Consider the following 13977-nt stretch of genomic DNA (forward strand, 5'->3'; position numbering starts at 1 on the left):
CCGAGGGCCAGGCAGAGGATCCTTCCCAGCACTGCTTGCTCAGCGGCTTGGCCACACCGGGACCCCCGGGACGAGCACAGGGGCTGGCAGGGTTGCGTCCCCTGTGCCGAGTGCCACCTGTGAGAACACCGGTGCCGGCCAGGTCTGCCCGCGGTGGGACTGGCTCAGGCACCCCGTGGTACCCCGTGGCTCCCGAGGGAGGGCAGGGAGCGCTGGGCTCTGCCGGCCAGAGCCCCCAGCCCCAGCAGAGTGGCCGTGGGGCACAGCTGAGGGGCAGGGGGGTGGCTCTGATAGCAACCATGGGGCCGAGTTGTTCCCAGGACAGTAGGACACTCCCGGGACAGCTTTTCCGGGGACAACAAAATACACTCCCAGCCGGCCCCTGCCGGACCAGCCCCCGGGATCCCGGACCCACCGGCATCCTGCCGCGGGGATGGAGGAGGTTGCAGGGAGTCCCCAGCTGCCGCTGGCGCCAGGGACAAAGCCCCGTCCCCTGCGGACCGTGGCGGCCGCGGGGCGGGGGCGGGGGCCGCGTCCCGCTGGGCGGTGTGGGGGCGGTACCGCGGGGACCCGCCCGCCTCCTCGTCCGAGCGGCCCACCGCCCCCGGGGCACCGGCGGGCTGGGGGGCTGCGGCGGATCGGTACGGCCGGGAACGCCTGGGTACGGCTCGGGAACAGATCAGTAAGGCTCGGGCGGGGCCGGTTCGGCCCGGTCGGGCGGGGCTCCTACCGTGGCTGCTCCTCCCGGTGCCGAGCGGCGGGCCGGCAGCCCCGGGGCGGGCGGGCGGGGCGGAGCGGGGCGGCGGGGTCGGGCCGTACCGAGCCAAGCCGCTGTGCCCCTTCTCTCCCCGCAGGTCTGCAGCGCCCGGGCGGCTTCGCGGCCACGGCGGAGCCCCGCGGCTCGGTCCGGGATGGCGGCGCGGCCGGTGCTGCCGGTCCTGGCGGCGCTGCTGCTCTCGGCGGCTCCGGAGCCTGTCCCGCGAGTCAGCCTGCCCTACGGTGAGTGTCCGCTGACCGTCGGTGGGTGAGGGTCCCCCGGCACCGGGGAAGGGAGCAAGCCCCCGGCGAGGGCTCTGGCTGGCGTCTCCCCTGGGGCGGCGGAGCGTCCCGCGTCCCCCGGGCTGGAAACGCCGTGTGACAGCCCCGCCAGCTCCCCAGGACACGAGGAACCCTGTGTCAGCGGGACACGGAGCGAAGGCTGGGGCAGAGCCCCGGGGATGCTGCGAGGTGCAGGGAGACGCACCCCCGTGTCCAGACCCGCACCGAGGGTGGGTGTGTCTGGGGCGCCCAGGGGACTTGTGCCTCCGCAAGCAGAGCAGTGGTGACGGCCGTGTTCTGTACGAGGTGGGGTGGGCTGAGCCGGCCGGGGGACTCTGCCCGTGGGCTCCTCCCTGCTCACTGTGTCCCTGGGGTGGGGAACACGCCACAGCCCCTCACTGTGCACTTCTCAGCTCCGGACGGCTCTGAGGCACTTGTCAGCTGCATGGCCCCAGAGTGCTGGGGGCTGCACTGGGCAGGGGCCAGGGAAGGACATCTAGGAGGGTGCTAGGCCAGGCAGAACTGTAACTAGTGGGGGGCCTGGTTGCAGCCCCCTCCTGCCCTGCAGAGCCCCCCACAGCTGGCACAGTCTGGGCGAGCCATGTCCTGGCAGCTGTGCTGCGTGGGGGAGCCACCCAGGGCTGTGCTGCCAGAAGGTGGCTGGATCCAGCTGCTGCCGGCCAGCAAAGCCCATCCCGTCCTGTGCTGGCTGGCCTGGGAGGGTGCCGTGGTTTGGGCAGCTGCAAGCGCTCCCTGGCTCAGCCTGCTGCAGCTCACTGGTGTAGATGTGGCCACACCACATGCTCCCATGACCGCTGGCCACGGCCGTGGTGCTCCAGCAGATGTGGGACCTGCTGAGCTGGACGGGAGGCTGGGACCCAGCAAGACAACCAGCTCGGCGTCATGCCCTGCTGTGCTGTGCCGTGTTGAGCCACGCTGCCTGGCCCTGCCTGCACAGACCGGTTCTGCCCTGCACTCTGCACACCTGTAAGGTTGTGGGGCTGTGGGGCTGCAGCCACGGGCAGTGCGTGGGGACCCCGGCCTGGACCCCGGCGATGCGGGAGGAGCTGTGCAGGGAGCACAGGCCGGTGGCCGGTGTGTGCCCGGTGGTGGCTCCCATGGAGCGTGGCCACGTGGGGCTGCGGTCGGTGGGAGGGAGGAGCTGGGAGCTGCTCCCCTGGGAGCACTGGATGTGCCTGCAGCAGGTTTGTCTGGAAGAAGCAGGTCTTGTCCTGACAGGTCCCTGGCAGCCACACCAGCAGCTAGCTCCCCATGCCGGCACAGCTCTGCAAGGCCCAGGGGCCCCTCTGCTGCCGTGCCCACCACGGGTGGCACCACCCTGCCACTAGGGTACAGGCCCCTCACAGGGGGATGCCCTGAGGCATCAGCTTCTTCCTCTCTGCACGATTGTGGCAGAGCTGGGCCGGCGCTGGGGCCAGCTGAGCCTCCCAGAATGGGGGAGATGCTGCCCCATCTAGAGGCACCTGGGGTTTATGGAGCAATGGGAGGTGAGAGCCATGGGGCCTCACCCCACAGCACCATTGCCCCACAGCTCCTTGATCCCTCACACTGACTCTCACCAGGCAGGGCCTGGCAGGAGCTCCGGGGTTATCCTGGTGGGACTCTGGGAGCAGGCAGGGGGTTGGGGGAGGTCAGGGAGTCCCCAGAGTGTCAGAGGTCAGGGAGTTGGCAGCGTGAGTCAGCCCAACGTGTCCTGCTCACACAGCCAGGCCCATCTGATTCAGAGCGGCAGGAGGAGAGGAAGGGCTTCCGGGGCCAGGCCACCCACGCGGGACAGGACGGGACGGGATGGGACAGGACGGGCACTCCCTGACTCAGCGTGGCCACCGGCCCGTGTCCGGCACGGGCTGAGCCCCGCATCCAGCACCCCCAGCACGGGGCTGAGCCCTGTGTCTGGCAGAGGCTGAGCCCTGCGGGCTGGGGCAGGAAATCCTCCCAGCACTCATCTCCCCCTGCTGTGAGGTTGGGGTCCCTGTGGCTCTGGGCTGGGCTCAGCCTCCTGTGCTGCAGGGCTGAGCTCTAAGGCTGGGCATGGCTTGGCAGCTGCCCCAGTGCTGGGCAGGGCTGTTGTGGCATCCTCAGGGCCAGGACACGGCGGCTGTGCCCGGTGGGTGCCCTTGGGCACTATCGCGGTCCTGCACAGCTCACTGCAGTGTGTGGTGTCACGTGTGTCTGGCAGTGTGGGCAGAGCTGGATCTGGCCCTGGCTGCTCCGGGTGGGCGGCATGGCCAAGGTGCTGGGCAGAGGGGCCAGGAGCAGCCGTGGTGCAGGGCCCTGGGGGGCAGGTGCCAGCACAAGGTTGATGCCTGTCGCTCTTGCCCCACAGACTCGACCGAGAGAGTAGTGCGGCGCTTTGAGGCACCTGGTGTGTCCAACTATACAGCCCTCCTGCTGAGCCCGGACCGTGGGACCCTCTACCTGGGGGCACGAGAACTGCTCCTCACCCTCAACACCAGCAACTTTCAGCCCAGCTCCCCTGTTCGTAGGGTGAGCCCAGGGATGGGCTGGGCAGCCCTTGGGGAGGGAGGGGTGCCCAACTGGCTGGGGTGCAGGGGATCCCCTCCCCAGCAGCATTTTGGGTCTGTGTGAACCATTGTGCATTCAGGAACAACGGCCCCAGAGCAGATGTTTGAGGTGGGGAGGATGTGGTTGTTGTGAACAAGCCCAAGGAGGATGTGTGTGGGCCAGCCAGGGACGGGGCGGGCTCCCAGTGACTGTCCCTTCTCCACAGCTGCTGTGGAGTGCAGATGAGGAGAAGAAGAGGCAGTGTGTGTTCAAGGGCAAGGACCCCCAGGTGAGCCCCATTGCCAGCAGGCATCGGGGGCTGTGGTGGGTGTGGGCAGTGCCCTGTGCAGGGTGGGTGTGAGACAGCTGAGCTAAGGGCTGCGTTGGTTCCTCTGACCCCCACAGAGGGACTGTCACAACTACATCAAGCTGCTGCTGCAGCTGAACAGCACCCACCTGTACACCTGTGGGACCTGCGCCTTTAGCCCAGCCTGCGCCTACATCGTGAGTACAGGAACAGGATCCCCCGCAGGTCCCCCCATGCCACCAGGGCCCCGCAGTGGGGTCCTTGGCACTGGGACAAGTGCTGCTGGCTCACAGCCTCATCCTGCTGCAGAACGTGCAGCACTTCAGCCTGGAGCGGGACGCCTCAGGGAAGGTGGTATTGGAGGACGGGAAGGGACGCTGCCCCTTTGACCCTGAGTACCGCTCCACAGCTGTCATGGTCGGTAAGGCACGACACCCTGGGACCCTCGCCCTTCCTCCCTGCGCTGCCTCGGGACCCTTGCCCTCCCTGTGCCACCCTGGAGCCCTCAGCCTCCCTGCAGTGCCCTGGGACCTTTGCCCTCCTGCCTGTGCCTGCCCCTCCCTGTGTCTGCCCGGCCAAACTGAGGCAAGGCCAGGCTATCACAGACCGCAGCAGGAAGCAGGGATGTGCTGGTGGCGTGTGGCGGGTCCCAAGCAGGCACATGTCTTTGGCAGATGGTGAGCTCTACGCGGGGACTGTCAGCAACTTCCAGGGCAATGAGCCGACCATCTCCCGCAGCCAGGAGAGCCGCATCGCCCTCAAGACCGAGAACTCCCTCAACTGGCTGCAAGGTGACTGCTGGGGCTGGCACGGCTGCTTGGGGTCCCTCTCCCCCGCAGTGTGGGAGGCAAGGGATGGGGCCAGTAGTGCTGAGGGTGCTTGTGCCCCCAGACCCAGCCTTCGTGGGCTCAGCCTACCTGCGGGAGAGCCTCCCTCCTGGCAACCCTGAGGGCGACGACGACAAGGTCTACTTCTTCTTCAGTGAGACCGGGAAGGAGTTTGACTATTTCGAGAACACCATCGTCTCCCGCATCGCACGTGTGTGCAAGGTGGGCACAAGGCAGCAGGGGCACGTGGGGCCTGTGCCCGGGGTGTGACTCACTGCTGGGGTGAGGGGGATGTGGGGCCATCCTGCATATCTCCAAGCCTTGGTGCCTGCACCCCTGCTCCATTCACTCAGCACGTGGGGTTCCCTGGGGCCATGGCCACGGCCGCTCTGACCCGCTGTGCTGTGCAGGGGGACCAGGGCGGGGAGCGCGTGCTGCAGCGGCGCTGGACAACCTTCCTGAAGGCACAGCTGCTCTGCTCGCACCCTGAGGATGGCTTCCCCTTCAACGTGCTGCAGGACATCTTTGTGCTCACCCCGGGTGAGCTGCGCTGGAGGGAGACGCTCTTCTACGGCGTCTTCACCTCGCAGTGGTGAGTGGTGGGGAGCCGGGGCAGCACGGGAGGCTCAGCAGAGGCAGGGCCTGATCTTGCTGTGGGCTCTGCCCCTCCTCACCAGGAACAAGGGTGGGCTGGGCAGCTCGGCCGTGTGCGCCTTCCCCATGCGCAGCGTGCAGCGCGCCTTCAGCGGGCTCTACAAGGAGGTGAACCGCGAAACGCAGCAGTGGTACACGGACACCAGCCCCGTGCCAGAGCCCCGGCCAGGCATGGTAGGTGGTCCCTTGGCACCTGCCCGAGCACAGGAGGCAGCACTGCCCTGTTGCTGTCCTGGTCCCAGTGTCTGCCACAACATGGTACCCACTTCCCCAAGCCCTCCTGAGCCCCATCCTTTCCCTGCAGTGCATCACCAGCCACACGCGGCACCTGAAGATCAATTCGTCGCTGCAGATGCCGGATCGGGTGCTGAACTTCATCAAGGACCATTTCCTGATGGACAGCCCCGTGCGCAGCCAGCCGCTGCTGCTGCAGAGCCAGCGGCGCTACCAGCGGCTGGGCGTGCACCGCGCACAGGGCCTGCACGGCACCTACGACGTCCTTTTCCTGGGCACGGGTGGGTGCAGGCCTGGGGGGCAGGGGGAGTGCCACCCACCCCGGCCCTGCTCAGCACCGCCCCTCTGTTTGCAGACGACGGGAGGCTGCACAAGGCTGTGCGGGTGAACCACGGTGTGCACATCATTGAGGAGATCCGCCTCTTCCCTGACGGGCAGCCTATTCTCCAGCTGCTGCTGGACCAGGACCAGGCAGGAGCCAGGGCAAGGGGGGCACTGGGGGCTCAGCCTGCTTGGGGCAGGTCCTGTTTGTGGGCTGGGGGACAGAGACCTGGGAAGGCAGGGGTGTGCAGGAGCCCACCCCGCTGACCCCAGCGTGTCCCCTCCCGCAGGGCCTTGTCTATGCAGCCACCTACACGGCAGTGGCCCAGGTGCCCTTTGCCAACTGCAGCCTCTACCGCAGCTGCGGGGAGTGTGTGCTGGCACGGGACCCCTTCTGCGCCTGGAGCCGGGGTGCCTGCCGCAGGGTCACCCCACATTCCCCGGCACACTCACAGTAAGTGCTGCACCCTCTGCCATCCCCCTACACCCCACGGCACCCCACTGCCCTGCCCTCACTCTGTTCCCAGGTTCTGGGCGCAGGACATCGAGAATGCTGACACAGAGCGGCTCTGCCAGCTGGCCAATGCCTCCCAGCCCCGTCCCCGCATCTTCCTGACCCCAGGTGAGCTTCCTCTGCTGCTTCTGTGTGAGTGTGTGACCCAGGGGCTCCCACACACCCCAGACTCCTGCTCCACCACACTCTCATCAGCCCCCTGCCCACAGCTGGGTCCCCTCCCTGATGTTCCCATGGGTTGTCTCTGCAGGCTCAGGCGCCCCGTGCCAGCAGATCCAGCTACCTCCCAATGCAGTGCGGCCGCTGCCGTGCCGGCTGCTCTCCAACCTGGCCTCTCGGCGCTGGCTGCACAACGGGGCCCCTGTCAACGCCTCCTACCTGGTGCTGCCCGACGGGGCCCTCATCCTGGTGGGCAGCCCGGAGCGTGCAGGCACCTACGAGTGCTGGTCGCTGGAGGAGGGATTCCGCAAGCTGATGGCCAGCTACTGTGTGGGCGTGCAGGAGCCAGCCCTCGGGCCAGCAAACTCTGGCAGAAAGGTGGCTGCTGGCCACGACACCCTGGAGACGGTCAGCACGTCCCGGAGCACCTCAGCGGTGGGCAGCGCTGCAGCACGGCTGGAAGGCAAAACCTACTGGACAGAGTTCCTGGTGATGTGTGTGCTCTTTGCTGCTGCTGTCCTCGTGCTGGCCTTCTTTGTCCTGCACCGGCACCGTGACGGCATGAAGGCCTTGCTAGAGCCCGGGGACCCCACCAGGCACCAGAAGCCGCCCCGCAAGCCTGTGGAGAGCCTGCCCCTGAATGGCAGCAACCTGCCCAGCACAGCTCCTGAGCACAAGGGCTACCAGGCCCTGCAGGACAACTACATCGTCAGTACCCCCGTGCATGAGCCACCGGGACCCCCGCGCACCTTCTCTGAGTCGGAGAAGAGGCCTCTCCACGTCCGTGACAGCTTTGTGGAGGTGTCTCCCGCCTGCCAAAGACCCCGGGTGCGCCTGGGCTCCGAGATCCAGGACTCGGTGGTGTGACGGGGATGAGAGCCAAGCCCTCAGCCACCACTGCCTCTGCTCTGCTGAGCCTCGCCGGACTGTGCACCGCTGCCAGGGTCCGTGTTTGTGTGTGCATGCCCAGAGCCTGGCACTCACACTCTGCGGCAGCACCCACCGGCCCATGGGGTCTGGAGCCTCGCGGGCTCCCTGGGCATCACCTCGGTACCTGTGGCTGTGAGGGGTGTCACATGCTTTCCAGGGACCTGCAGGATGGTTCCAGCCCGGCGTCCCTGCTGCAGGGACAGACACGGTTCCCAGCTCAGGCTGCTGGTGCGGCCCCGGCTCTGCCAGGCCCTGTCCCCCTCTATGCAGAGGGCAGGAGGGGGCGGCCGCAGACCCCTCGTGCCCCAGCTCACTGTGACGTCCCGCTGTGGGACCCAGGGCCACGCGTGCGGCTGGGCGGTGCCAGCCCCGCGGCATGTGCTGTGTGTCTGTGCTTGGTTCGTTTTTGATATGTGGAAAATGTGAATTGTGTCCGGGGAAGGGGAGCTGGGAACAGCTTCCCCTGCGCTGGGTGGGCAGGGACACCCCCGCGGCCCCATGTGCGTGTGCAGAGACGTCTGCTGTTTTTATATAAAGTCCTTCAGACACGTGTGTGTGCGGCAGGGCTGAGTGCCTTCCTAGGCCAGAACCATCCCAGCTGGCCCCATGGAGAGGACTCATGTCTAGCTCTCACTGCAGTCAGAGGAGGAGCTGCCCGTGGCTTCAGAGGGGGCAGAGGACTGTGCTGGCCGTCAGATCTGTGGAGTCCCCTCCTCATGTGCTTGGCTGAGCATTGCGCCAGGGCGTGTGGGGCCCTGCAGGGACAGTGGCAGTGTGCCTGTGGAGCGACACTGCCCAGGGCTCTGCCAGCAGTCCCTGTGACCTACTGACAGTGTGTCACTTGGGCAGCCCTGGGCTCTCCTGGGGCCGGGCCTGGAGCCCCGTGCTGTGGCAGTGTGGTGAGGCAGGGCAGGGTGTCCCTGCGGTCGGGGAGTGCAGAGCAATGGGGTGATGCCATCCTGGCACCATGAGAAGCAGGAGAAGGCAGAGGTGACCAGGAGTAAGAAATTTTGGTGCCTGGGGCTGCGAGGAGGGCAGCCCCCAGCAGGAGTGAGGCTGTGACAGCCCCTTTCCCAGCACCACAACGTTGTGCTGCACGTGGAACCCACTGCCTGCCCAGGGAGCATCAGGTCCTTGTCCCCATCTTACCTTGCTGTGGGCAGACCCTGGACACTTTGCCAGCAGGACCTGACCCTGTGGCGGCCGAGGGCGAGGCCTGGGACCTGCAGTGCTGCTTTTGAACCCTCACACAACCAGGAAGCACCAGCAGTGCCAGGACAGGGCTGGGGGAAGTGGTGAGCTCCACACAGAGCTGTCGTGTCCGGGCAGGATTCCCCTGAGGGACCAGCACTGCCTTGCTCCCAGCTGGACCCATGCACTGAACTTCCTGCACAGCCTGTTCTGGGACAACAGAAAAGCCACTGGAGGCATTGGCTGCTGAGCTGCCAGCAGACACAGCCCTGGGGCTGTAGGGGCACAGGCCTCGGTGGGCAGATACTGTCAGCACCACGGGGCAGCGGGCTGGAAGGGCTGGCAGCGCCAGGAGCAGGAGCCACTGTGTGAGAAACAGCCGTGCCAGAGCCCCGAGAGCCGTCAGCTGCTTTGCCCCAGCTCTGGCTCTGCGGGGCCAGCCGGACCCCCGGCCCCACACCAGTCCCACAGGGCTGCTGGCCACAGGCCAGGGCAGAGACGCTGCCTGAACAAGGACAAAGGGCCCTGGTGATCACAGTGATGGCACCACTCGCCTGCCCAGGATTCCCCTTAGTGCCTCTGGCCTGAGCGTTGAGCTCTCTGAGCTGCCCAGAAGGATCCCAGTGTGGAGGAGGGAGGGAAGGAACCGGCCCATGGAAAGGGCTGTTGTGGAGCAGGACGTGGAGCCTATCCCCTGCAGTGGCAGCTGGCACACAAGCAGAGAGGCCTGGCAGGAGCCCATGTCCCCAACACCCTCGTGGCACCCGTCCCACAGCCGGACAAAGGCAGCAAAGAGCAAGGGTGAAACCGGAGCCCTTTAATTGTGTCCTCACTGGGACTGGGGGAGGAAGAGGCCAGGGCGGCAGAGCAGCTGCTGCACTGGAGCCAGAAGAGGGCAAAGAGAGAAGGGGAGGAGGAGGAGTGCAGGCTCTGAGCACAGCTGTGGGGGGACAGCTCTGCTGGGTGGGGTGTCACCTGTACAGTGGCACTTGGGTGACTGCTCAGAGAATGCACCCCCATTTGGGTTATTGCTCTCAAAAAATGATCCACATTTTGTTATTGCTCAGAGGATCCACGTTTGGGTTATTGCTCAGAGAAAGGGATCCATGTGGCAGCAGGGAGGCTCCCAGAAATACAGGAAAGGCAGGAAGAGGCTAGCAGGGGAGGCAGCTGGAAGCCTGCTGCTGCTGGAAGGCACAAGGTAGGAATTGGTCCTGAGGGCAGAGAGGGGCTGTGCTGCTGCAGAGTGGCCCCAGGCAGGAGCAGCTCTTCCTCCCTCATCCGAAGAGCTGCCCTTGGAATGCATAGGGATTCAAATGCTAATGCTAGGACAGCAGAGGGGCTGCAGGAGAGGCAGATTGCTGGGACCCCCTGCTGTCAAGCAGGCACCTGAGAGGGGAGCAGGAGGGTTCCTGCCCAAGGCATTGCAGCACAGCCAGGCCACTGAGGGGCCGGGCCTGTGCTCCCTGAAGGAGGAAATGGCTGAGCCCACAAAGAGCTGCAGGAACTGGAGGAGTGCTGGAGGAGCTGGAGGAGTGCTGCTGGACAGTCACTGGGCTCACAGGACAATCTTGAAGGAGCTGCAAGAGAGATGACAGCACCTGTACCTGCTTGCTAGGTCTCACAAAGGGTTTACAAGCACCCAGCACTGCAGGGACCAGAATCCCCATGTGGATGAGGCTCTGCAGAGCCAGCACGGGATGCAGAGCCAGCACGGGATGCAGAGCCAGCACGGGATGCAGAGCCAGCACGGGATGCAGTTCCCTCTGCCATTATGGCAGCCCTGCCCTCATGCCACCAGCACTAGCTCTGCCCCAGTGGGGCAGTCAGGGTGATGCACCCCCAGGCAGCCTCTGGAGACCACCACACCTGGCAAAGTCTGGGGAGCGGGAGACAACATGCTGGAACTCAGCGAGGTTGATGGTGCCGTCCTTGTCGATGTCGGACTCCTCCAGGATCTGTGGGGGAAGGTGAGCACTGAGCTCTGTGCCTGGGGCCATGCAGAGCCCGTGCCCTGGCCAACGGCCCTCACATTCTGGATGAGCTGCTCCATCTCTGTGCTGCTCAGCCGGGACTCCTCGCCTTGCCCTGTCAGGCAGTTCACCAGCTGCTCCAGGTCCTTCCTGTCCAGAGTCCCATCGTCATCAAAGTCTGTGGGGAGAGACAAGACAGGTTTTGGCAGGGCTGCAGTGACCCCAGAGAGTTACAGGCACTGGCACTGCACCACTCTGTGCACCTCACCATGCCAAACCAGCTGTTCCCACAGGGAGCTCCTAAAGCCACCATCCCCGTGGGTGCTCCAAGGGCACTGCCAGCCCTCCTGAACATGGATTCATCACCCTGCTCCCGCTTCCTCAAGGTGCAGGGATCCCAGAACACAGCACCCGTCCCCAGCCTTACCAAAGATGCGGAAGGCATAGTGGGATTTGATGTCAGAGGTGGCAGAATCGCTGAAGACACTCAGCATATCAAGGAAGTCTTCAAACGACATGCTGTCATCCCTGGTCTCTGAGGTTGAGAACACATGGCAGATCCGGTGCTGGAAGGGGTTTGCCTGTGGACATGGGAATGGCTCAGGCAGGGCTGGGCCGTGCTGGCTCCGTCAGGCACACACTGGCTGTGGCTGCTGCTCTGGCAGGTGAGCAGGTGCCCTGCTCTGCCACTGCTTCATCACCCATGGCATGGTCAAACCCGTCCCGTGTGCCTCCTGGGATGCAGCCCCATGCAGCAGGGATGAGCAGGATCCCTTGTGGCATAGCAGGAATCCCCAGGATCCCACACAGCAGGGACCGTTGGGATCCTCCATGGCACAGCACGTATCCCTGGGATCCTCAGTTGCACAGTGGGGACAAGGAAGCTCTTCATTGGCACAGCGAGGCCGTGGTGGGTGCACGGGGCCCTAACCCGGGAGCAGCAGTGTCTGCCAGGCACCATACCCGCAGCTCAGGCAGCGTCAGGATCTGGCTCTTGGGAACCCGCGCAGACCAGGCGTTCTCCCTCTCCTCCTTTGGCAGCAGTTCACTGAACCTCTTGTAGGCACTTTAAGATGCAAGAAAAAGAGCGGCTCTGTAGCGTGAGCGGGGTGGCAGCAGCCCATCTGGGCACCGGCCGCTTCCCAGGGCGGGGTGGCCCGTTCCCACAGCTCCTGCCAACTCTGCCGGGCGGGACCGTGTCACCCGGGGGTCCGCGCCCGCTGCCCACCCCGGGCTCCGGGGCTCCGGAAGGGTCACCACGGGCTCTGGCCGGCCCCAGCCCCTGCCCCGCTGGTCAGGGCGTCACCGGCCCGGCCCGTGCCACCAGCAGCACCCGCGGACCTTCGCCCCATCGCAACCGGCTTTTAGGGAGTGTCACCGGCGCCTCCCGGCTCGGCTGGGCGTCTGGGCGGAACGGGAGCTCCGGGGCAGGGCCGGAGCTCTCCGCGCCCCGCGGCAGAGGCTGCGCCCCGCGGGACCGGGCTGGCACCGGGGGCACGGGGAGCCAGGGTCGGCGCCTCCATCCCGCCCGACTCGCGGTATTCCGGCCGGCAGTACTTACAGCAAGATCTCCTGCTTGCTCAGGAACGTCAGCTCCTGCGGGGACAGTACGGGTCAGCACCGGCACGGGGGCCAGGGCCGGACCCAGGGCACCCCAGCCATGCCCTCTGAGCATCTCCCGGGCCCGCGCCGCCCTGCCGTGCCCCCCACGGCAGCCAGCCCTCTGCCCGGTGCCGGTACCTGGTACTCGCCCAGCAAGTCCCGCGGGATCAGACTGGCCGAGCCGCCCATGGCGCCGCTTCCCTCCGCACGTCACCCGCCCGCTGCCGCGGAACTGCCCGCCCCGGGCGGGGCAAACACACCCACAGGACGGCCAGCCCCGCCCGCCCGGGCGCACCGCGGGCTCCCGGGGCCGGCAATCGCCGAGATGACCGCGATGGCGGAAGGGGAGCCGGGCGAGCCGAACCCCGAGGCGTTCGTGTACGGCGAGGAGGATTTCGTGCTGCAGGCAGCCGGCTGGTGCGACCCGGACTCAGCGCCCTCCCGGTTCGACCGGCTGCTGCTGGCGGGCTGGAGCGACCGTATGGAGCGGGGTCTGTTCCGGTACCGGCTGGGACCGCTGCCCACCCGCGTCCTGCCCGGCCCCGTGCGCCTCGTGGCGCAGCTGAACGAGAAGCGCAGCTCGGAGCGCCGCCCGCCGCAGCCCGTCCGCAGCCTCCGGGATGCCTTCGACCCCGGCGCCTTCAACTTCACCCGGCTGCGCCCCGCCGAGCTGCTGTTCCGCCTGCGCCGCACCGGAGGCCCGGGGCCGCCGCCCGAGCCGCTGCTGGTGGCCATCAACGCCAGCCCGCTGGAGCGGGGACACGTCCTGCTGCTGCCGGAGCCGGCGCGGCGGCTGCCGCAGGTGCTGACGGCCCCGGCGCTGCACGGGGCGCTGGAGGCGGCGCTGCTCAGCGGCCACCCCGGATTCCGCGTGGGCTTCAACGGGCTGGGCGCCGGCGCCTCGGTGAACCACCTGCACCTGCACGGGCTCTACCTGGACCGCCCGCTGCCGCTGGAGGAGGCGCCGGCCGAGCCGCTGGGGCCGCGCCTGGGGCTGCTCCGCGCCGGACCGGCCCCCGCCTTTCTCTTCTTCGCCCCCGGCCCCGCGGCGCTGGAGCCGGTGTCGCGGGCCGTGTGCCGGGCGGCGGAGCACCTGGGCGCTGCCGGGCTGGCCTGCAACGTGCTGGCCGCGCGGGGCGACCCGCCGGCGGGGCCCGGGGCCGGAGGCGGCCGTGGGCTGCGGGTGCTGCTGTGGGCGCGCCGGCCGCTCTTCGGCCCCAAGGCGGGTGAGCCTTTCGCCGTGGCGCTGTGCGAGCTGGCAGGGCTGCTGCCGCTGCCCGCCGAGCCGCTCTACCGGGACATCACCGAGCTGCAGGCCCTGAGCGCCATCCGCCAGCACCTGCTGCCTGAGCCCGAACTGCTGCACCTGGGCGGGGAGCTGGCGCGGCTGCTGGAGCACTGAACTGATGGCATGGGCAGCGGCTGGAGAACTGAACTGATGGCACGGGCAGCGACCGGAGAACTGAAATGATGGCACGGGGCAGCGGCTGGAGAACTGAAATGATGGCACGGGGCAGCGGCTGGAGAACTGAAGTGATGGCACGGGGCAGCGGCTGGAGAACTGAAGTGATGGCACGGGCAGCGGCTGGAGAACTGAAATGATGGCACGGGGCAGCGGCTGGAGAACTGAAGTGATGGCACGGGCAGCGGCTGGAGAACTGAAATGATGGCACGGGGCAGCGGCTGGAGAACTGAAGTGAT

General features: G+C 67.0%; 3 protein-coding genes across 3 annotated transcripts; 2 read left to right on the plus strand and 1 right to left on the minus strand.

Moving 5' to 3' along the window:
• The first annotated feature begins 325 nt into the window (after window positions 1-325).
• SEMA4B (semaphorin 4B) lies at window positions 326-8062 on the plus strand. The gene is given in 17 exon segments (XM_066196479.1): window positions 326-560; window positions 563-682; window positions 855-898; window positions 900-999; window positions 3386-3546; window positions 3791-3853; window positions 3970-4068; window positions 4181-4292; window positions 4546-4662; window positions 4763-4920; window positions 5109-5290; window positions 5376-5526; window positions 5657-5867; window positions 5942-6057; window positions 6198-6361; window positions 6435-6529; window positions 6672-8062. Coding segments are annotated over 17 exon segments (2796 nt in total). The 5' UTR covers window positions 326-433; the 3' UTR covers window positions 7448-8062.
• A 1441-nt stretch (window positions 8063-9503) lies between these two features.
• On the minus strand, window positions 9504-12522 carry CIB1 (calcium and integrin binding 1). The gene is made up of 7 exons (XM_066196043.1): window positions 12415-12522; window positions 12236-12270; window positions 11638-11740; window positions 11102-11255; window positions 10734-10852; window positions 10571-10659; window positions 9504-10281 (listed from the first exon to the last, which is right to left on the minus strand). The coding sequence occupies exons 1-7, from the start codon at window positions 12463-12465 to the stop codon at window positions 10260-10262; spliced, it is 573 nt and encodes a 190-aa protein (XP_066052140.1). The 5' UTR covers window positions 12466-12522; the 3' UTR covers window positions 9504-10259.
• GDPGP1 (GDP-D-glucose phosphorylase 1) lies at window positions 12512-13681 on the plus strand. The gene has a single exon (XM_066196038.1). It carries the CDS (start codon window positions 12602-12604, stop codon window positions 13676-13678), a length of 1077 nt encoding a protein of 358 aa, XP_066052135.1. The 5' UTR covers window positions 12512-12601; the 3' UTR covers window positions 13679-13681.
• The last annotated feature ends 296 nt before the right edge of the window (window positions 13682-13977 follow it).

Source organism: Chamaea fasciata, unplaced genomic scaffold (assembly GCF_029207755.1).
Source record: "Chamaea fasciata isolate MVZ Bird 193981 ecotype frontalis unplaced genomic scaffold, bChaFas1.0.hap1 SCAF_14, whole genome shotgun sequence".
Classification (NCBI taxonomy): Eukaryota; Metazoa; Chordata; class Aves; order Passeriformes; family Sylviidae; genus Chamaea; species Chamaea fasciata.

What these genes read in the sequence shown, in the direction of transcription:
- GDPGP1 (XM_066196038.1), top strand. Translation starts at nt 12,602, where the DNA reads ATGACCGCGATGGCGGAAGGGGAGCCGGGCGAGCCGAACCCCGAGGCG.
- CIB1 (XM_066196043.1), bottom strand. Translation starts at nt 12,465, where the DNA reads ATGGGCGGCTCGGCCAGTCTGATCCCGCGGGACTTGCTGGGCGAGTAC. An exon ending in AGCAAGCAGGAGATCTTGCT is followed by an intron (nt 11,741 to 12,235) that starts GTAAGTACTGCC and finishes TGCATCTTAAAG; the next exon opens with TGCCTACAAGAGGTTCAGTG. An exon ending in TGGAGCAGCTCATCCAGAAT is followed by an intron (nt 10,660 to 10,733) that starts GTGAGGGCCGTT and finishes CTTCCCCCACAG; the next exon opens with ATCCTGGAGGAGTCCGACAT.